This window comes from Oratosquilla oratoria, chromosome 33 (genome assembly GCF_046742065.1).
Source record: "Oratosquilla oratoria isolate Oo_2021 chromosome 33, ASM4674206v1, whole genome shotgun sequence".
Classification (NCBI taxonomy): Eukaryota; Metazoa; Arthropoda; class Malacostraca; order Stomatopoda; family Squillidae; genus Oratosquilla; species Oratosquilla oratoria.
The window spans coordinates 46,436,382-46,459,857 of record NC_134809.1 but is presented as its reverse complement, the minus strand read 5'-3'; the positions used below and the strand labels follow the sequence as shown (position 1 = coordinate 46,459,857).

The following is a 23,476-nucleotide window of genomic DNA, read 5'->3' as shown; positions in this document are numbered from 1 at the left end:
CGCTCCAACGTCACACAAGCCCAGCCAATCAGCGTTCGTAAAAAAGACACGCACATGGCAGCATTAAGTTTCTGCTATATGTCGCTAGCCAAGATTTTTTTCATACGTATAACTAAAACTTTTTTTACTCATCAATGGTAAAATCGAGTTCTTTATAAATATGATGGTCAATACAGATAACGTTCATATTGAATATCGAAGCTAAAGAAAGAATAAAAAATCCTGAGTAATCGTATGAGTATTCGTCTCAGAGAGTGGATTCGTCAGTGGATTCGAGTACCAGCGTCGGTAATCGGGTTCTTCAGCTTTCCTCGGATCTGTGGGATTCGGGTCCAGTACTCAGATCCTGCCGGCAAAGGAGACACATACTCAGAGGATGTACTCGTTGAGACTATATGAACACGGCAACTGTTTGAAAATTGAATTGAAGGTCCAACTATCGACTATTATGAATAATTTTGATGAGTTGGTATTCACCTTGGTCTTTCACCTTGGTCTTTTGGATCACGAGCTGGACTCGTGATCGACAGCTATTTCCCTCCTGAAAGAGAATTCAAAACTCTGATGACCGATCTATGGGTAATGCTGTGACCTTAATCGCACACACCCACCCAACTCCCCGCCCACGAGTTGGAGTAACGACTCGAAGCGCAGCAATACTGAAATTATTTCAGCCCTGGGCAGGATTCGGACCTGGACCGCTGTACTGTCAGTCGGGGACTCTACCAACCGCGCCACCGAGTCGTGTGATAAAGGTTGTGTTTGGAATACTTCCAACATCGACACAGTGTCAATTCTGTGAACGGCAAAATGTGAAATTGCGAGGATCCTACCGCTGACCATTGCCAGCCACGCGTGGATGATTCAACGTGGTCGGCCCACACGCAATCCTGGGCAAAGGATTATCTATCGTCGTGTATCTTCAATATATCATACGAGTGAGAGTGATTCCCTATCAAAGGACGCTGCAAACTTAGTACAACGTTGCCAGGATGAACGGAAATGTGTTACGATAAGTATTGATATAATTTTAGCTTAAGATATTAGAGCGCGCAGAGTCAGGAAGGTCGTCTACAACCATGTGTATGTATATTATCTTGGATTCATAAATTATTACGAATTTACTAACCAATACCCCGTCTAGGGTATTGGCTGCATGTTATTGTGACAAAGTAGCATGCAGTTCATACTTTAGGGTTTATATGGGGCGCCTCTACGGACCAGAGCCACACACCATTTTGTCTGTGATAAAGGAACACTGTTCATAGAGAAATGATGACACTTTTATTATATTGCGACTGTCCCTCCGTTATGCTGTCCTGTACCATTTCTCTGAATATTCATTTCCTTTTTTTCGCCTACCCTGTGGTGGGGGAAAAGAATGCTGCCACCAAGTCTTCCTACTTGAGTCGTGCGAAGCGAAAAAAAAAAAAAAAACGGGACGGGGGATAGGACTAGGAATCCTGCTACCTGTAGCCCCATAGGGGGCATTCCTAAAAAAAATGTAAAGGCATAAGAGGGTCTAGGAGTTTTCCAACCAGTACCCTAAGGTTTGGGTCTTTTAATGTGTGTGCATGTAGTACAGATGAGATAGACAGTATGTTTGTGAGAAGAAAGGTGGATGTGTTGGCATTGAGTGAAACTAAGTTGAAAGGGAGGGGAGAGCGTGAGTTTGGGAGTGTAGTTGGGAGGTTCTCATGAGTGAAGAGAGGACGAGGGAGAGAAGGGGTGGCTATACTAGTAAGTGAAGAGATAGGTAAGCCTGGTAGTGAGAAGAGTGTAGGGGAAAGGGAGGCTTTTTGGATGGATTTAAATGAGTGCATAGAAGGATTAGGGAGAAATGTCAACGTAGTTGTACTTGGAGACCTTAATGCTAGGGTAGGAAATGAACCAATATACAGAGTGATTGGGAAGTGTGGAGTTCCAGGAAAGAATCGTGGTGGAGAGTTAATGGTGATGTGTCTAGAGAGTTGATGATAGCAAATACAATGTTTAGGAAGAAAGTCAAACATGAGTACACATGGGAGAGGATGGTGGATGGAAGGGTGGTAGGTAGAGCGTTAATGGACTATATAGTGGTAACCAGAAGTAAAGTAGGAAGAGTTAAGGATGTACTACATGTGCTAAGGGGAGGGAGTTGGGGAATATCAGATAATTTTTTGGTGGAAGGTAAGTTGAGAGTGGAGAATAGATGGAGAAAGAGGAAAAGGGCAGAAGGTAGGGAGGTACTTAGAGTGAACTGCTTAAATGAGAGAGAAAAGGAGGGGTATAAGAAGCTGAGAGAGGAGTGGGAGCAAGTAAAAATAGAGTAGAACTAGGAGTGGAGGAGGAATGGGGATGGTTCAAGGAGGGAGTTATAAGGTGTGCAAAAATGGTATGTGGAACAAGGAGGACGGGAGGAAATAAAAGGAAAGGTGGGATGTGGAAGCAAAGGGCGTAGAAGAGAAGAAGCAGGCTTTCATAGATTGATTACAAATTAGGATGAGGGAATCATATGAGAGGTACAAAGTAAAGAGAAGTAAAGCATAAGATAAAGGAGGCAAAGAGGAGAGCAGATGTGAAATAGGGTAAAACTATGACAGAATTTTTTTTAAAGTAATAAAAATGTTTTGGAAAGAAATTAAGAGAGAAAGAGGAGGCGAATCAAGTAGAGAAAAAAGGAGTAAAAGGTGCAGATGGAGAGATGATAATGGAAGAGAAGGCAGTGAGAGGAATGCAAGTGGGTCAGGGATTGGAGATGGTGTAGTGGTTTGGTTCGAACAAGCCAGGGAAAATGAAATTCACTTTGGTCTCTTATTCTAATCTCTTTGGTAAAACCACAAGTAATAGCCACTGGTTAGTGGATCTGATCAGTCGTAGCTGGACGGTGAGCCTAACGTCAGAGGCGGTGGCGGCTGATGACGGCGAGGCTCGATGGAACTGCTACAAGACTGGACGAGATGTTGTTGCTGCTGCCGTGGCTATTACCATTCTGGAATTCTGGAATTCAAGAAAAGACCACCTCGCCTGCGCGGGATCGGGTTTTGTGGGAGGGGAAGAACGTCTGTTAGAAAATGAAATGATAGTAGTGTATAAAAGAGGGCTATTGCCACCGGGCGAATCGCGAGCAATTAGGGGCTAGATTGTTGTCATGGCATAGGAGGACTTGACCAGGAGCTTGGAGGGAAGCGCCTGACGCCGGAGGTTAGGAGATTGGGATTACCAACGGGGTTAGGATCACCAACGAAAGTTTAGAAAATGGTAGGAGGCGTAGTAGTAGAGAAAGGTGGAAAAACGGAAAAATCTTTAGTGGGAGGTAAACTGAAATGAGAAGATGTAGTAGAAGAGAAAGTTAGAAAGGAAGCGAATTTTAGTCGAAGAAAAAGTAAGTGTTTATGTTTGTGCGTGATTTGTGGCTCTGTTCGTGAGAGGTGTATGTGTGTATCTTACGAGAAGTGAGTTGATTTCACTTTCCGCGTGTAGAGGGCGAACCTGATAAGCCACAGGTGGGGCGAGCGACCCCTGATTATCCCCAGGTTTTGGGTTTGAATTCCTTTTAGACCCTATTTAAGGGTCGCTCGCGGCTCAGCGTAGTTGGCAAGAGAGGTCGCTAGCCGCTCGAGAACCATTTGCTGGCTCCTGATTGGCTAGCTCATATTCACCTCTTGCCAACTATGGGAAGTGTGTGACCGCCTGTGGCTGCGTCACTACAATGGTTAAAAATTGAGAAAAGTGGGAGATAGGCCAGTTCTTGTTTGCTGACGACACTGCTCTTGTAGCAGGATCAGAGGAGGGATTGAGGACGTTAGTGACATAGTTTGGGAAGGTGTGCAAAAGAAGAAAGTTGAAGATGAGTGTGGGTAAAAGTAAGGTGATGAGATGTACAAGGGAAGAAGTGGCAGCAGACTGGAAATGAGTATAAGGATTACAAAGGCAAAGCATGCCGACAGGAGACCTTTTGATCCATATCTAGGTCGGATGCAAAAAAGAAAAAAAAAAAAAAAAAAAAAAAATTAAAAAAATAAAAATGTAAATAACAATTAAAATACATAAATAAATGCATTGGTATAGTTGAATAACAAACAAACAGGTAAATAGTAAATGATAATAAATTGACATATAACTAATAATAAATGAAAATCAGACAGACAAATTATAACAAAACAAAAACAAATAATATAACATAAATTATAATAATTCCAGCATCTTACTTAGGTATTTATCTAAATGATTCTTAAAGCTTCGAACTGAATGGAGGAAGTGGATAGTTTTAGATACTTGGGTGCGAATGTGGCAGGAAAGGGAGGAGTGGAGGTGGAGGTAGAATGTAGATGAAGAGAAGCGAGTAAATGCCTTGGTGGATTAAAAAGTGTAATGAGAAGTAGACATCTGGGAATGGATGCGAAGAGGAGATTGTATGAAGAAGTGATTGTGCCGACAGTACTGAATGGGACAGAAATATGGAACATAAGAGAGGAAGAGAAAAGGAGTTTGAGTGCGTTTGAGATTAAATGCCTGAGAAGTATGATACGGGTTACTAGGCTAGATAGAGTGAGAAATGAAGAGGTGAGGAGGAGAACAGGCGTGGAAAGGGAGTTGGGAGATAGGGTTGATGAAAGAGTATTAGGATGGTTTGGACATATGGAAAGATTGAGTGAAGAAAGATTAGTAAAAGAGGTGTGGAAGGCAGAGGTGGAAGAAGTGAACACGAGGGGCCGACCTAGGATGAGATGGATGAATGGGGGTAAAAGGGACATTGGGAAAGAGGCAGTGGCGGATCCAGGATAAAAATTTGGGGGGGGGGGCGCTAACCTGAATTCCTTCCTCTGAGTAGTCTGATGTATTAGAAGTCTGAGGTATACTTAACTTAATAATGTTTTCCAGATTTGTCTGTATTTTAGACATATATAATAGAATGTATATTCGTTTTATATTGTTACACGCTTGTGCTAGTCAGTGATAAGGCACTGGCACGCGTATACTCTCGCATAGAGAGAAATTATTGCAGGATCCGTGTGTAGTGTTAGTGCACATGGACTCATAGAAGTAATAGAAAATAAAAGTAGCTTTAAAAAACAGAAATGCAAACAAAAACGTGTATGAACTTCTGAACCTGTTAATAAAAGTGTCTAAATTACATATAACACACAGCATTGTTCATGGGATCTCACACGAACATCAACCTCCTGTCAAGAAGAAAGATACCAATCAAACCTTGGATAACAAATAACTTATTGAAATGCATCAATTAAAAAAATAAACTTGATAGAAAATACATTAGGTGCAACTCTGAACTTAATAAACACAATTTTGTCATATATCGTAATGTTCTCATCAATTAAATCGGCTCGCAAGCAATACTATCTCAAAAAACTTGAAGAAAATTCATCGGTTCCGAAGAAACTCTGGTCAATACTTCTTGAAGTAATTAATAAAAAAAGAGAAGTAATAATACTCCCAATTTGTTTATTCACAATAACAGGCAGGTAACTGACAACCATGAGATCGCTGACATGTTTAATAACTTTTTCTGTTCAATTGGTAGTTTATTGGCTGATAAGCTGCCAAATGACCCAGGAAACCCACTTCAATATACAGTATAACTCCAGTCTCATCACAATTTAGTCTAATAAAACCATCAACTCACGATATTTTGCGTATTATAAATAATCTAAGATCCTTAACTTGCTGCTCCCAAAATTATTCATTTACTCATGCATTTAATCACTTTGTGCTTTCAACAGAGTTGCTTTCCTAATGTCCTAAAATTGCTGTAGTACACCCGATCCTTAAAGATGGGCCCACATCAAACGTATCAAATTTTCGTCCGATTTCGATCCTTCCGGTATTGTCTAAAGTACTTGAAACCGTTTTACTTGAGCAATTGGTAGATTACCTTGAGTACCATGGGATCATTTTTCGATAATCAATTTGGATTCCGTGAAAACCACTCAACATATATGCCTGTTGCTCTCTTACATGAATATATTGCAACTCGACTATCTAATAAAAAATGTATGCCGCAGTTTTTCTAGACATTAAAAAGGCTTTTGACACAGTTGATCATAGTATTCTATTGATGAAAATGGCTGAGTACGGAATAAGAGACTTTGAACTTCAGATGTTTCAGTCATATTTATCTAATCGTAATCAAGTTGTCTTATTTAACGGTGTTAAATCGAGATTAATGGGTCTAAGTATGGGGGTACCTCAGGGTAGTATTCTAGGTCCTATTTTGTTTTTGATTTTCATTAACGATATCTATAAAGATTGTGGTATTCCTGAATACTTACTGTTTGCAGATGATACTTCTTGATTCATTGCTTCAACAACACAAAACAGTCATATAGGTGACAATACAGGTATGTTAAACGGCCAACGAACGTGGTATATCTCCTTTCTATCCCTTTTCAGTGCAACTGAGACAAACCCTGGCAACCCTACAACACGCGCAGCACAAAACAGATAAATGGAATAAAAAAATGCCAAACACAGCACAATTCCGCCCAAATACCGCACACATGCTGTCAGTTTATTTAACCCCTGGACCTGGCAAAACATCAGAAAGTACTAAAATCGATTAAATGACGTCCTTACAATGATTCATGGAAGAACAAATTTGGGGGGGCTTGAGCCCCCTCAGCCCCCCCCCCCTGGATCCGCGCCTGGAAAGAGGGGAATGTCTGTTGAAGAAGGACGGAAAAGGACAGAAGATAGGGGTGCATGGAGAAGGGTTGTGTATGGATGAGGCTGTGATGCATGAGTGGGAGTGGGTGGGGGATGGGGGTGAGGTAGTATGTGTGAGAAATAAATTGACGCAGCCCGAAGTGATTTCTCCCCGTCTTCTCCTTTTTTGCATGAGGGGACGGAGAGGGAAGGTCGCCGAATTAATGCTGTGTCTTGCGACACTGCTTCTGACCCAGGGCAGTGGACAAGATGCAGGGATGACCCATCATCCAGGAAGTGCCAAGATAAGAGGGAGGGAAGAGGGTAGTGGGGAGTGGAGTATGTAGGGGATGGAATGGGTGGGAGTGGTTTTTGTTTTTGTTTTTTGGCTATCTCCCGTGTAAGTGGGAAAAAGCCTTTGGTATATGTATGTATGTATTCATGTTTGAATTGTGGAGGCTCCATAAAATACAATAAATGTCAAGTGAAAGATTAAGCCTGTAATTTACACCTCGTGTTTGCCACCCCCTCCACCTTTTTCCGAGAAACACATTCCTCTAGTCTTTCGAAACTACGTGCTTGCAGTGGAAGGGGCAAGCACGGTCCCTATTTGTTCCCGAAGTTCCTGGATCCTGGATCCCAACTGCAGCTATCCCCTTCCCCAATTTCCCAATGTATGAGACATTTTGATGCCAGTCATCCTCTTTCCTTCTCCCACTGTCCAGGGATTTCGGTACAAGTATTATTGTCTAGTCAGTTTTTATTGTCCATAGATTTAGTCAATATTTGTGTCAAACTACTACATGTATTGCAGTATTCTTCCATATAAGCATTTTCGTATACTTTTGTTTTCTAGTAACTTATGGGACCTCAGTGGAAAAAAGTCCCTCATCGGGCTTTTTTGAGTTATCCCTAATATATTAAGATATTTTTACATGTGACTTAGTCTATATTCTTTACGTTTGTTTAATAATTCATTTGTATTGATATTGTCTTGATTTGCTTATAAAATTATTGTTTACTGCAAAACTAAAGCTAAATAATGAAGTTTAGGATTCTCTCACTGCCCGTTCTCTGTAATGTTATTTGGGTTACGCAATCTGGCATTATTGCTTTTCATTCCTATATAGACTTTTAAAATAAATAAAAACTAAGTGTCCACAATTTTCGGTTTATGCGCAGTTTTCTAACATTTAGATAAATTCCTTTAACTCGTATGGCTACTTTAGGCAATGGTATTTATTGAAAATATATGTCTGGGTACACGCAATCAGCTGATACATTGGAGCATGTTTTCGTAACCGAGATCGGTGGTGAACAGTTTTGATGTGACTCGTATATAATTATAATAGTAAGTGTAACGACCGCTGTAGGTAACTGTAATTGGATGAATATTAAAGAATTTTTTCTTTTTAGTTTGGTACCGGCTAAGGTGTTTGTACACCCAATGACATTGTTGTTTCAGGCACTCTCCCTTAGGACGAGGCCAACAAGAACTGTTTTGTTTACTGTAATAAACACATCTTGTATTCTTGCCAAATCAGCATTGCTACATCCAAACGTAAGTCACTATCGGTGCGAAATGCAGAACTCTTTAATGACAAGTTAATGTGCCTATCATGATTTTATTAACTTTTCTAGCTGAAGGAGTACAACTTAGACGTCGTGGGTAATAAAATAGCATGTTGGCAGCAAGAAAAAAATATATGAACATAATATTAAATATATGAAAAGGTCTTAATAAAATAAGAAATTAACATATTCCCTACTAAAGTAGAATTGTAAGTATTAGGCATTTAAGTTTTTCAGCTTAACCAATTGTTATAAAATACTAATTTAGAGTATACTGTAATTGGATATAAGAGTAATACAATTATACATGATTAGTGTCAGAGCTGTAGGTTATTGGGTTGGACAACTTCATACTGAAAGAACAACCTCAGACTGAGAGAACAACCTCAAACTGAGAGACCATCCTCAAACGGAGAGAACAACCTCAAACTGAGAGAACAACCTCAGACTAAGTCTGAGAGAACAACCTCAAACTGAGAGAACAACCTCAGACTAAGTCTGAGAGAACAACCTCAGACTAAGAGACCAACCTCAAACTGAGGGAACAGCCTCAAGCTGAATTTCCTGAAAGAACAAACCCAAACAGAGAGAACAACGTCAAACTGAGAGAACAATGTCAAATTGAGTGAAAAACCTCAAGCTGAGAGAATTATTGGGTCACTAGGTGAATTTTTACACTTGTACACAGTAGGATACTATGAAGCTAAAAATGAGTGAAATTATAAGTTTATGGATACTGTGCATCCCTAAAATTACTATTTTCTCGATTTTTTTTTTTTTTTTTTTTTTTTGCTATTCAGGCAAGTGTGATCTTGTCTGTCTTTCTCCCTAGAGAGCCAGTGACAGTAGAGGTGAATCCAAAGGACAGAAGGACTTGCAAAAAATATGCCTGCAAGGGAGTTGCATATCACCAAGAGCAGAGGGTTTGGTTAGATTAGGTTAGGTAAGGTGCAAGCTGGATTGGTAGTCAAGTATCAACTATTAAGTAATTGAAAGTTTCTATCTTAGGACTAATGTGTCCCTAGATGGAAAGAATTGGAAGAAAGATGCAAGTGACATGAAGAAAAAAATCAGCTTTTTTTTTTTAGTAGAGGATTTGGTTAAGTTAATGTAGGTTTGGTAATGTAAGGTAATGAAGGTAAGAGGTGGATCAGCAGTCACTTATGTAATGTTATTGTTTCTGTCCAGGGATGCACTCATGATGGTGATGGTTCTTTAGAGTAAACGGAAACAAGTGTCCAGTGCTCTTTGTCAGCTCCAGTACTGATTTTATAATAGATTTTTTTTTTTTCAGGAAAAAAAAAAGTTTGTTGGTTGCAAGAAATCAATTACCATTGTATTGAAGGAGATTGAAGTATAGAATTTGGCAGTCTAGGTATTTTTTTTTATGATCTAAGTGTGTATATTTTTGTATGGACATTTGGAGTATTAGGGGTAGGTTATTGTAGAGGTTTGAGTAGAATATTGCTTTGATGGTAATTTTATAGTTTTTAATGGACTATGTGATGGAGGACTGGTGTACAACTGTGTGACTCCTTCTCATGTGGTACTCGGTGGAAAAGATTGGCCCCTGCTCTAACCTGAGACACAATAATTGTATGAAGAAATAATTTCTAGACCACTTCTTTTAATTCTTTTCCTTCTTTTCCAGGTATGACATGAAAATGCTGAAAAAGCCAAGCGTGAAGAGGCAATGGGAGATAATAAAGCAAAAAGAAAGAAACAAATCACCATCCTAGAATTGTATTCATTCTAGTAAGAAGATATATATTGACATTATTCCCTCATTCTTTTAGTAAAATGATCAAGAAAATGAAAGGAAATTGCAGAATTTAAGAGTCTGATCTTTGATGGTGTGAATTACAGTACAATGAGAATGTTAAGTTGAATCATAATTATGTAACTGTTGAAAAAAGCAGTCAATCTGATTTTTATTATTGAACGATGCAGACACTTGATATATCACACATGGATGGCAATGGAACATACATCCGCACCATTGAGTGGGATATGATGAACAAGTACAAATTCTTCCCACTTTCAATGCTCAGTTCATTTTCTGTGCGCTGTTGCCTCTATCCTTTTACAGTAATCAAGACCCGCATACAGATTCAGAAGCACTCGGAGGCATATAGAGGAACTTTTGATGCATTTAGAAAAATTTTTAAATATGAAGGCTTTGGGGGATTATATAAAGGATTCTGGGTCAGTGCATTTCAAATTGTGTCTGGAATTTCATACATCACTACTTATGAAACTGTCAGACACTTCTTACAGCAGAATAATGTTCAGGACTCAACAGTCCGTGCAATGATTGGAGGTGGATGTGCATCACTTGTGGGGCAGACCATTGTTGTTCCATTTGATGTCATATCCCAGCATATGATGGTTCTTGGACAGCTGGAAAAACGAGGAAAGAGGAAAGTAGTTGTAAACCCTCTGAATATAAACTATAAGCACAAAACCAAGTTTCAGACATTTTTAGCTATAACAAAAGAAGTATATAGAATGGATGGTGTTATAGGATTCTACAGAGGATACTTGGCTTCAATAAGTGCATATGTTCCAAACTCAGCTCTATGGTGGACCTTCTATCATTTCTATCAAGGTAACCAAATTTTAGCATAACTTTATTTCTTCTTACCATTTGATTACTCAGGCATTTCCACATCCATGCACCCTCTTTGTTTCCTAAACCCATGTTGCTCTTTTCCAATTACTCACAATGTTCCTTTCCTTATCCTCTTAACACCCTCTCATTTATCATTTGAGCTACACTTAAACTGATTCCTGCAAAGCTATTACATTCATATTTGTCCCCTTTTCCTCTGTTTGGTGGAACTATACATGTGCTCTTCCAGTTCTGTGGCATATTACCCTCCTGCAGGCACATGTTAAAGAACCACACTAACCAGTCCATTATAACTGTTCCTCACTTGGTCAGATGCCCAACATGATGCCTATCTAATCTAAGTGCCATTCCAGCTTTCATCCATTTCGGTGCTCTTTTATCTCATCTTTTCCTATAGCCCAATTATTTTCTTCACCAATCACAGTAATTTTCCTACCATCTCACACTGCCATAGTGAATCCTTTCCCAGCCTCCCCCACATTCAACAAATCCCTGAATTACTCTACCCAACTTTCTTGTACTACTGTCATTCCCATTAACATCTATCATATGTGAATTGTAATGTGATGAGTTGTTTGTCTCCTTTGATAGGATATATTTTGTTTTAAATCAGGAGAGGTTATTTTAAAGATAAGAATTTTATTTTTAAAGATAAAACTTTGGTCAGAAGTTATTTCTCTGAAATATCTAACAGGCCAGGGTCTTCTCATTTGCATAAAATTGCCTGTCCATGCATAAACAAAGTATAGTATATAGAAATGGTACTATTTTAGAGGAATTGATAGTAATCTCTAGCCATTCAGAGTAACCACTAAGTGCTATGAGGGTTTGTGGTTCTTTAGAGTAAAAAGTTTAATTGATGACTTCTTACGAGATGACACCCTGTCTTATATAATGTTCCAGTTTTACAAGAAAGGTTCAGGTAATTTTAGACATTAATCTCCATGTTTAGTTTTGCCCTAATCTTGTTAGGTCTATGTGTATGATAATGTTTTGCTATTTTGGTCGATTATGCATAGAAACATTGACAGATTGGAAAAAGTCTTTATACTCGTTCTTTATACTCCATTTCCAGACTTTTTCCATGTCTTCTTGAAAAGATTTGCAATCTTCTTCTGTACTTACTCTCTTCAATAGTTTAATATCATCTGCAAAGAAGTTTATATAGCATTCGATGCCTTCATCCATGTCGTTTATATAAACAGCAAACATTATCGGAGCTGACACAGAGCTTTGGGGGACCCCACTTACCATATTTACCCAATTTGAGTTATTTTCTCTAAGTACCACTCTCATTTTTCTTCCGTTGAAGAAGTCTTTCATCCATTCCAATAATTTTCCCTGTATTCCACCTATTTCAATTTTTCTTAGTAGCTTTTTGTGTGGTACTTTGTCAAAAGCCTTTTGTAAGTCTAAGAAGGCACAGTCTGCCCAACCATCTCTTTCTTGTATTATTTCTACCAATCTGAGTAAAAGCATATTAAGTTTGTAGTACATGATCTTCCACTTCAAAATCCAAATTGGTTGGGGTTTAGTATATTGTTCTCTTCCAAGTGTTTAGTCCATTTATTTTTTATAACTTTCGCATGTTTTTGCAATTGTACTTGTCAGGGATACCGGTCTATATTTTGTTGGATTTTCTTTATCTCCTCCCGTATGTATTGGTACAATATTTGCATTTTTCCAATCTTGTGGTACTATTCCTTCTTTGAGTGAGAAGTCAATTATCTTGTGCATTTTATCTTTTAATATCCAGTTCGCTATTCCCTCTGGCCCATGTGATTTTCTGACATTGAGTTTCCTTATTTGGTCCCTTATTTCTTTCTGTGTCACTGTTATTTCTTTCATTTTGGGGAATCTTTCTTGGTGTCCATCATCCCACATTTGTGAGCTTTCAACTGTAAATACAGACCTAAAGTGTCTGGTCATTACTTCAGCCATTTCTACATCTCCTATGTATTCTTTATTTCCTTCACGTAGTTTCACTATTTCATGTTTGTCTTGTAGTTTATCATTTACATATCTGTAAAATAGTTTAGGTTGGTCTTTGCATTTGTCTACAATATCTTTTTCATAGTTTCTTTTTTCCTCTCTACATATTCATTGCTCAGTTTGATGTATATTTGCCATTTAGTCACTTTTTTGTCTCTTTTTCATCTTTTCCAGGCTTTGTCTCTTCTATCTTTAGCATTGCTACACTTTTTATTATATCAGCACTTTATGTATACTCTTTTCTGTTTCTGCTTAGGCACATATTTATCTGTTCCCTCCTTAGATATTTCTTTAAAAATGTTCCATTTCTCTTCCATCTTTGTTTCATCATTTGCAAATTTTTCCCAACTAGCATTTTGATTTTTTTTTCTCCAAATTTTACAGTCAGTTTTGTTGTACATTAATCTTCCTTCTCTATGTTTCTCGTTTCTTCTCACAACATTTTGTTCCTTACGCTCGAACTCTATTAGTATGTGGTCACTCTTTCCAGTTGGTGTCTTATAATGTATTTCTTCCACAATTTCAGGCTTAGAAGTGAATGTCAAGTCTAATCTTGATGGTTCTTTGTTTTGTATGTATCTGGTGTTTTCTTTGACCCATTGAGTCAATGTGTAGTCAATGGTCATATCCAGTAGGACATTACCCCAGGGTTCCTCTCCACCTTTTATTATCAATTCTTCCCAATTTATTTCCTTTACATTAAAGTCACCCATAATTACTATGTTTTCTCTGTATTTCAGTGTCTCAGTTAATTCATTCTTTGTGTCTTCAAGTAATTTTGAGTGTTCGTTGTCAGTCCAAGTCTTAGTTTTTGGGGGCACATATACATCTGTGAACTTTCTACTTTTCATACTGCTATTTTTGACTTTAATTGTGGTCAATTTCATGTTATCCTTTCCTTCTGTTGCCTTTATTACATTTAGGCCCTTTCTAGTCAGTAGCATGACTACTCCCCCCCTGTTTGTCCATTCTGTTTTTTGACCAAAGGTTGTATAAACCTTGTCCCACCATACTTGATTGCATAGGACCTTTTATTTTTGTCTCCACAATTCCCATTATGTCTAGTTTCTCTATTGACAAATTGTCGTTTAATTCATTTATTCCAGAAATCATACCATCCATGTTTGTATATGCCACTTTTAATTTCTTCCTTTCTTCTCTTTTTTTGGTTTATGTTTCCATTTTTCTGATGTACCATTTTCGCAGCCTCAGATCCAGCATTCTCCAAAAAAACTAATTTTTTTCAGTATCCGTTCTTTTCTCATTTTTTCCTTGGCTTCACTTGTCAGTGCCCTATCTCTATTTCCTCTTCATTCATTTCCTTTTTTTCTACACATTTTTGTATTTTTCATTGTTTGCTAGTTTTGCCGCTTTTGATAGTATTTCTTCCGCTATCATTTGTGTGTGTGTATTTACCTAGTTGTATATTATGGGACGAGAGCTGTGCTCATAGTGACCCGTTTTCATATCTCTCCACATCCAGTTTGTTCTTAAAATCTTGTATAGTTTTGGCACACACTGTTGCCCCATTTAGTTTGTTCCAGACATCATTCACTGTGTGGGAAGCTATCTTTTTCAAATCTCTTCTGTAACTGTCCTTCTTTAGCTTCTTCTTGTGTTCTCTTGTTTTTCTTCTGTCCCATTTTAACCACTTCCATACGGTGATGCCTACGTAGGCAGCATGAGGAGCAAATGGGTACTCGATGTTGCCGACGTCGCCATCTTGATTATATTTATTGTAGTCGTACCTACGTAATTTTCATTCTCTCTAAACTGGCTTCATCAGTTTTCTATGGTTATCAAAATACACGGGTGAAAGAGAACGAACGATTGAGCACTGACCTTATCTATCGAGAACTTCCATCCCTTTCATAATTCTGTAAATGGTCAGCAAATCACCTCTTTCTTTTCTCTGTTCTAGTGTTGATAGATGTAATTTATCCAATCTTTGTTCGTATGTCAAATATGAGAGTGTAGATGCTCTTTGAATTCTTTCTAATTTCCTTTTTTTTTTTTGTACTAGGTGTGTATTTACCTAGTTGTATTTTACGGGAAGGGGAGCTATGCTCGTGGTGTCCTGTCTTCATATCTCATTTTATCTAAACTGTTTTTAAATTCATGTATTGTTTTTGCACACACCACTTTCTCATCTAACTTGTTCCAAATGTCTATTACTCTGTGAGGAAAGCTGTTCTTTTTCAGATCTCTTCTATAGCTGTCTTTCTTGATTTTCTTTCTGTGTCCTCTTGTATTTCTATCATCCCATTTTATTAGATCCTCTCTATCAATAGTTGCTATGCCTTTCATGATTCTGTAAATAGCTATCAAATCTCCTCTCTCTCTTCTTTGCTCTAATGTCTGTAGCTCAAGTTTTGCTAGTCTCTCTTCATATGATAGTTTTGAGAGTGTTGGTGCCAATTTTGTAATTGCTCCTTGTATTCTTTCAAGTTTTGTTATACATTTTTTTTGTACTTGGTGACCACATTGTTGCTGCATATTCCAATCTTGGTCTTATCAAAGTGATTAGTATTTTCTTCACCATTTCTTCATCCAGGTATGTAAATGCCACTTTGATTGTTCTTATTAAATTATAAGTTTCTCCAAAAATCTTGTTTGTATGTTTCTCAGGTGACATATTATTCATAATAATGACTCCCAGGTCCTTCTCATTTTCTACTTTTTTTATTCCTTCTTCTCCCAATTTATATGATCCTGTTATTCTGTTTTTGCTTTTTCCAAATTCCATTATACTACACTCCTTAGTATTGAACTCCATCTCCCACTTCCTACTCCATTCCTATACTTTATTGAGATCACTCTGTAGTGACTCACAATCTTCTTCAGTGTTCACTTTTTTCAACACTTTTGCATCATCTGCAAAGAAGCTCATATAACTTTCAATTCCTTCATCCATATCATTAATATATATAGCAAACATTATTGGGGCCAGCGCTGTTCCTTGTGGAACACCACTTATCACTTCATCCCAATTAGAGTGTTTGCCTCTTATCACCACTCTCATTTTTCTTTCTTGCAAAAAGTCTTCCATCCATTTCAGCAGTTTGCCCTGTATTCCTCCTTCAGTTTCTAATTTCTTAAGCAACTTCTTATGTGGCACCTTGTCAAAAGTGTTTTTAAGGTCTAGAAATGCACAATCGATCCATCTCTTTCTTGTATTATATCTACTAGCCTTGAATAGAAACATATTAAGTTTGTGACGCATGATCGTCCTTGTCTGAATCCGAATTGTCTTGGATTTAGTACATTGTTTTTTTCTAAATGCCTTACCCATCTACTTTTGATAATTCTTTCACAAATTTTTGCTATCGTGCTTGTTAGAGAGACTGGTCTATAGTTGGTAGGGTCTTCTTTATTTCCCCCTTTATATATAGGTACTTTATTTGCTCTTCTCCAATCTTTTGGAACTTTTCCTTCTTTCAATGAACTGTTTATAAGGCTATGTACTTTGTCTGCCAGTTCGTTCCTGCATTCTCTCAAAATCCAGTTTGCTATTTCATCTGGTCCATGCAATTTTCTGACATCAAGATTATTCAAGTGTTTCATTATTTCATTCTTTGTTACTTCTATTTCTTTCATGGGGGGGACTTTTTCCTCCCATTCGATATCACTAGGTTGTATGTTCTCCCTTGTAAACAGTGATTTAAAATGCTTGTTCATAATTTCTGCCATTTCTATTTCCTCTGTGTATTCAGTTCCTTGTCATAGTTTCTCTAAATCTTGTTTGTTTTTCAATTTGTTATTTACAAATCTGTAAAATAGTTTTGGTTGGTCTTTACATTTTTCTATGACATCTTTTTCGTATTTTCTTTTTCTCTGCACACTTGTACATATTCATTTCCATAACTAGTATATATTTTCCATTTTTCAGGTCTTTTGTATTTTTCCATTTGGTCCAAGCTTTATCTCTTTTGTCTTTTAACTCCCTACAACTTTAGTTGTACCAGCACTTTACATATTCTTTTTCTTGCTTTTGTCTTGGGATATACTTTTCCACTCCTTTTTTATAAATTCTTGTCAAAATATTCCATTTCTCTTCCACTGTTGTTTCCTTTTCGTATATTCTTTCCCAGTCTTCTTTTTGAAAGAATTCTCTTATTTTATCAAAATTTGTTTTTTCATACATCAATCTTCCTTTTCTATATTGTTCATTTCTTTTTATGTATTTTTCCTCATTTAGTTCCATTTCAACCAATATGTGGTCACTTTTACTTATTGGTGTCTTATATTCAATCTTTTCCACTATTTCAGGTTTTGATGTGATTATTTGGCCCAGTCTCGATGGTTCTTCATTTCTATACCTAGTGTTCTATTGAATCCATTGCATCATTGTGTGGTCAATAATCATATCAAGTAGTACATTTCCCCATGAGTCGTCCACAGCCTTTACTGTGTCATCTCTTCCCAGCAGACTTCTTTACAATTAAAGTCACCCATTATAACTATTCTTCCTCCATCTTCCATTATCTTATTTAATGTTATCCTTGTGTCTTCTAACATACTTTTATGTTCTCTCTCTTCCCACAAGGCTGTTTTAGGAGGCACATAATTTATTACAAACTTTATGCTCTTCCTATCTTTGTCTTTCGCTTCCATCATAATCATCTCTACTCTATTTTTTCCATATGTGACATTCCTCACATTTATATCCTTCTTAGGAACATAACTCCACCCTCTTGTTTTACCTCTCTGTTTCTAATCCAACAATTATATGCACCATGTCCTACACTGTTGGGTGGTAGTGGACCTTTCATTTTTGTCTCCACAATTTCCATTATGTCCGGTTCTTTTTCTTTCAGGTAATCATTCAGTTCGTTCAAGCCTGTTATTAAGTCATCTATATTTGTGTAAGACATTTTCAATTTTCTCCCACTTCCATCATGTTTTCTGTTCCCTTTCCATTTTTCTCTGCTATGAACCATTTTCTTACTTTCATATTCACTACCCTCCAATAGAATTTCTCTTTTTCTGTCTGTTTTTTTTTTTTTTTCTTGTTTTTTCCTTAGCTTGTCTTTTTGCTTTCTCATCCTCTCTTTCCTCTTTAATCATTTCTCTTTTTATCCATACCTGTTTATATTGTTCACTGTTTGCTAGTTTCCCTGTTTTTGCTAAAAGATATTCTCTGCTGTTGTTTGTGACCTGAATTTGATCTTAATTTACTTTCTCCTTCTCCTTTATTCTTGTAGTCCAATTTGTATTATACTTCTCTTCCATCCCCAATATAATTATACATTTCTTTTTATCCAGTAAGTCTCTCACTATATTCTCTTCCTCCCTCATCACTTTGATAATTGTGTCTTTAGTTTGATCTTTCATCTGTTGTGCCACTATATCCTTAAATACAATTTTGTTACTCTCTTGGAGTTTTTTCCAACCCTGTGCTTCTTTTGCTATGGACTCTTTATTCTCTTTATTATTCCTCTTTAATTCTTCATTCTCATCTTTTACTTCTTTTAACTGTCTTTTTAATTCTTCTATTTCTTTAGTTAGGGTTTGGTTCTCCTTCTTTAACTCTTCCAATTTATCAACTCTCTGCGCTATCCGTGTAAGTTGACCGAACCTACTCTCCCAATGTTCGGTCATTTTCTCTAGTTTTTCTTCTAGTCTTGCTAATCAGGGGAGGTTGGCATCCCTCCCTCATTAAATCCATGGAAATGATTATTTTCACTTTCCATTGTGTAGTTCTTATCTATATTTCTAACCTTAATGCTTTTACTGATATTTTCGAGTTCCTCTGTGTCGTCAGCAGACCTTTTGTTTATATTTTTTCTGCTGTCAGGGGAGCCCGTTCGTCTCCCTCCTCATTTCCTTCCATTTCCCTCAGTAATCCCTCCCCTTCTCCCCTTTCATCACCTTTCTACTACATGAGCTTTCCCCTTCCCTACTAATACAAAAAGGTACTCCCTCGTAGTTGAAATCCACGAAAATTGTGTCTTTTCCGGAGTTCCAATCTTCGCCATCAATCTGACGATTGTGTGTGTGCGTGTATGTGTGTGTGTCCATTGAGCAAGGAAGGGAGGGGGCAGGGAATGGAAGGGAATGGAGGGTGGTTGTGTGTGGATGATATTTTGATGCAGCCAGAAGGGAATTCTCCCATCTCTATTTTTCACATGTGTATGTGAAGTGGCCTTACTGTGGATGTGCTGTGTCATGCGGCATTGCTTCTGACCCAGACAGTGGCTAGGAGACAGGAATGACCCTTTATCCATGAGGAGCTACGATGAGAGTGAAACGAGGGTGGTAGATCGGAGTGGAATGGGTGGGAGTGGGTGTGTGCCTTTGACTTGGCAACCTCCCTTATAAGGGAAAGAAATCCTTGGTAAGTAAATGTGAGGATGGAGCCTTTATTGGTAAATTTTTTTCTTTTTACAACTTTATGAAGTACTTGTAAAAAGTATAATGTGGTACCAATAAAGGCTCCATCCTCACATGGTGTTTATTTTGATAGATTTGTCAGGAACTGCCAATTTCATCCATATAGATATTTGTATATATAGTTCATAGGGTCATTCTTTCCATCTATTTGGAGGTAAAGGTTTAAATGGGCTTAAATTATGCTCAGGTTTCAAGATGGATATGTGCACTTTTCCAAATTGAAGGGCCATCCCACTGGCCAGGAGACAGGGGTGACCCTTCATCCATGGGGAGCTAAGAGGAGAGGGAAACAGATGTCTGGTGCATAGGAGGGGTGGGGATGGGTACATGCCTTGGTTGGCAACCTCCCATATAAGGGGAAAGAGGCCCTTGATATATAGGTAGATACTCGTAGATGTGTGTCCAAGGGAGGTTGAATAAAGATGTCAGTATTGTTTTTTAATTTGGGCCTAGGTGTTTTAAATGTTAATTTGATACATTTTCCAATCTATTTGCATTAATTAATTGTTAAAATAAAAAGGATTTTTTTTCCTTTATATATGAATAAAAATAGAAAATGATAAGCAATTATCAAACGAGTAGAGAAGAAATGTAACCTTATCTCTCCTTATTTCAGAACAATTGGCAAATATGGCACCATCCGGCACCTCTACTTTGCTTTTACAATGCATTGCCGCACCTTTAGGAGGAATCACAACAACCTTGCTTACCAACCCCTTGGATATCATTCGGGCCAGACTTCAGGTCAGCAGGGACTCCGTAATATGGGCTTTATTCTATATTGTTTCATTCCTTTGTTTTCTTAATTGTTGGATACCATGCTATGGAAACATAGTTAACTACTTCAGTAACACTCAAATTCTTGCGTGCAGCATTGGCTGCCATATGTAATTTGCATCACACTACTCGCATTATAAAATATAAAGTCACTGCTATATTACTCATTCTCTTTTACTCTGAGTAATAATAAACACAGAAAATATGATCAAATCAGTTCACAGAATCCAGGGGTAACTCATGTACAACTACAAAAAATATATAATCAAGATGCCAATGCTGGCATCCTCGTGTACCCATCCGCACCTCATGACGCCTACTGTATGTAGGCATCATTGTACAGAAGTGGTTAAGTGTGGTTCCTATATAATGTTTATACTAGGGGTGTACCCAAAGGGATTTCTCCCTGTCTTCTCCTTTTCTGCATGGGGGGCCGGAGAGTGGGGGGGTCGCTGAATTTATGAAGCGGCCTTGCTGTGGATGTGGTGTGTCTTGTGGCACTGCTTCTGGCTCAGGGCTCTGGACAGGATGCAGGGATGACCCATCATCCAGGAGGTGCCAAGATAAGAGGGAGGGAGGAGGGTGGAGGGGAGTGGAATATATAGGAAATGGAATGGGTGGGAGTGGTTTCTATACCTTTTTCTTTTTGTCTACCTCCCGTGTAGGGGGAAGAAGCCTTTGGTATATGTATGTATGTACTAGGGGTGTGCCGATTAATCGGCATCAGCAAGAATTGGCATTTTTTGGTGAATCTGCATCGTTTTTTTTTTTTTTTAGAATGGGATTCGGCATTGCAATTGGCAATATTTTGCCAATGATGCCAATGCTTTTAAAATAACAGCACAAGTTGGAGTAAATGTTAGAGCAAATTATATTAATCTTTAATTTTATTTGTATTTCTTTAAAAAAATTCAACTAAAAATAATATACATTTTTTGAAACTGCAAAGTTTCTACAATAGAAAATAAATGAGAGTAATATGGGAGTAAATTGTGTGAGCGTCATTGGACTCAGTCTATTTTACCCGCTTATAAATATGAAAAATGGGTGGACGGATTTACTCCTGCTTACTCCGCAGCAATTTATAGCCAAACGAATCATTCATAAAGATTTTTTCATATGCATTTTGACAAGTAAATATATAATTATACATCTTAATGCATTTTGGCTTGATAATTCTCTGTTATTCAAAAATACAATTTTTGTAAGTAGACTTTAGGCTTAAAAATCGCTAAATTAAAAACATCTGGCATCTTTATAAATACACTTATACATCGATTTAACGGACCTCACTTTAACAGATTTCGGATGCAACGGACAAAATCTGTAGCTTCCGGAGCGACCGGACGCGATCCGATGTTTCTGCAGTTGACCGCCAGATGACCTATGGTCGCTTTGTTTACAACTGTGCCGGAACACATGGAGCTGTTTGGTCCGTGTTTTTCGACCTTTTTGGCCCTGTTTTGTGTGTTGTTTGTGAAATAATTCAACAGTTTTTTTAACCATGGCACCTGTACATCCTGTAGAAAAGAGGAAGAGTCAATTTAACAGTATCACAGAAGCTTCAGTTGATTAAAAAGTTGGAAAGTGGAGTGTTGGTGAAGCAGGTGTGTGATGAATATCCACTTCACTCCGGGCCAAAATCTCGCGGGTAGCATTAGCTGCCAGACATACGATGTTGCGTCATAATACTCGTATCATAAAAAATAGTCACCGCTTATATCGATCGTTCTCTCTTTCACCCGTGAATTTTGATAACCATAGAAAATGTGATGAAGACAGTTTAGAGAGTATGTCAATACGCAGGGGCAACTACAATAAATATAATCAAGACGCCGATAGGGCAGCCTCGCGTATCCACTTGCTCCTCATGCCGCCTACGTAGGCGGCACCGTATGGAAGAGGATATAGAGTAAGGAAACAAACTGTGTCTGATATTCGTAAACAAAAGGAACAACTTACCCAATATTCGCTGAAGTATTCGGTTGATGAAAATTTTGGACTTGGTACTCTTGGGGTGAAAATTTTGGGCCAGATCCCAGGTATTTACACTAACAGATTGGATAGTGTGCTTAAGTAAAAGTACCGTACTGTATTCATTCCTCATTTTTTCCTAATGTAATCGTTGAAATACAGTAGTATCGGAAACTTCGGACAATCGGGTATATCAGACCGGTGTTCCCCCCTTTTAGTCCGTTAAATCGAGGCATGAGTGTAGTATCATACGTATTTTATTAGGATTTTTAAAGTTTATATTAAGGTTTGTTTTGTCTAATAAGAAGTTGTTCATCAACAACATAATAAAAAGTATTATTTAAATTTTTTGTTTTATATATGTATTGTTTTAGTAATTATGTACTTCTGTCTTATAGAATAAAACTACTAATTAATTATGCTTAGTGATGCTGGTTTAAAAATATTTGTAAACAAGAATTTTTTATAGAAACAAGTGCATAATAAAAAGTAGATACATAATAAAATAGTTAAAAAGTAGTCCAATCTGTCGTATATAAGTCTACATAGATTATAAAGCAAGAAAAAATCATATTTCAATTACTTTATATTAAAACTGGTGTACCGTAATTATGTAAAGTGGAATCGGTATCAGCATCAGCAACTAAGAGTGAGTAGGAATCGTCATCGGTATTAGCATCAGCAATTAATGGTAAATAGGAATTGGCATTGGCATTGGCAACGGCAAAAAAATGCAATCGGCACACCCTTAGTTTATATGTAGTGATGAATGTTACTTTCTACTGTCCAAGTCCTATGCCTGAAACTGTTCTTAGTTTCTTCGTTTTCTTATTTGTTTTTACTGTAAGGTGAGTGAAATTCGTGCACATGTCAAATGTGAGGCCATAATTGCCAGCTACTGTGGGTTTTCCATTTAGTGAAACTTGAGGATGTCTTGAGAAATATGGTAGGGGTGATATGGTTACATAGAATGAGAAATGAGGAGGTGAGGAGGAGAGTAGGGGTGGAAAAGGAGATGGGAGATAGGGTTGATGAAAGATTATTGGGATGGTTTGGATACATGGAAAGAATAGGTGAAGAAAGATTAGTAAAAGAAGTGTGGAATGTGTAGGTAGATGGAATGAACATGAGGGGGCAATGAAGGATAAGATAGATGGATGATGTGGAAGGGACGTTGAGCAAGAGGGGGATGTCTGTTGAGGAAGGAAGGGAGAGGACAGAAGATAGGGGTGAGTGGAGAATGGTTGTGTATGGATGATATTGTGATGCATGGAAGGGGTGGGGGGGTTAGGGAATAGTTACATGTGAATGATATTTTGATGCAGCCTGAAGGGATTCTTCTATGTCTTCAGTGTTTCTGCATGAGGGGATGAAGAGGGGGGTGTCGCTGATTAAATGAAGTGGGCTTGCTGTGGATGTACTGTGTCTTGCTGCATTGCTTCTGACCCAAGATAGTGGGTGAGGTGCAGGGAATGACCTGTTATCCAGGAG

General features: G+C 37.8%; 1 protein-coding gene across 2 annotated transcripts in view; it reads left to right on the top strand.

The window, feature by feature from the left end:
- The first annotated feature begins 7,856 nt into the window (after positions 1-7,856).
- The window catches only part of LOC143017890 (solute carrier family 25 member 44-like), a 42,211-nt gene continuing 26,591 nt past the window's right edge, over positions 7,857-23,476 (top strand). The window contains exons 1-4 of one of the 2 annotated variants that reach the window (XM_076172925.1): positions 7,863-7,996; positions 8,111-8,206; positions 9,869-10,825; positions 19,851-19,978. In XM_076172925.1, coding sequence (XP_076029040.1) covers positions 10,162-10,825; positions 19,851-19,978 — 792 coding nt within the window. In that variant the 5' untranslated portion in view covers positions 7,863-7,996; positions 8,111-8,206; positions 9,869-10,161. Of the gene's footprint in view, positions 7,997-8,110; positions 8,207-9,868; positions 10,826-19,850; positions 19,979-23,476 lie in introns of both variants that reach the window. The other variant, XM_076172924.1, reaches the window with a different exon arrangement.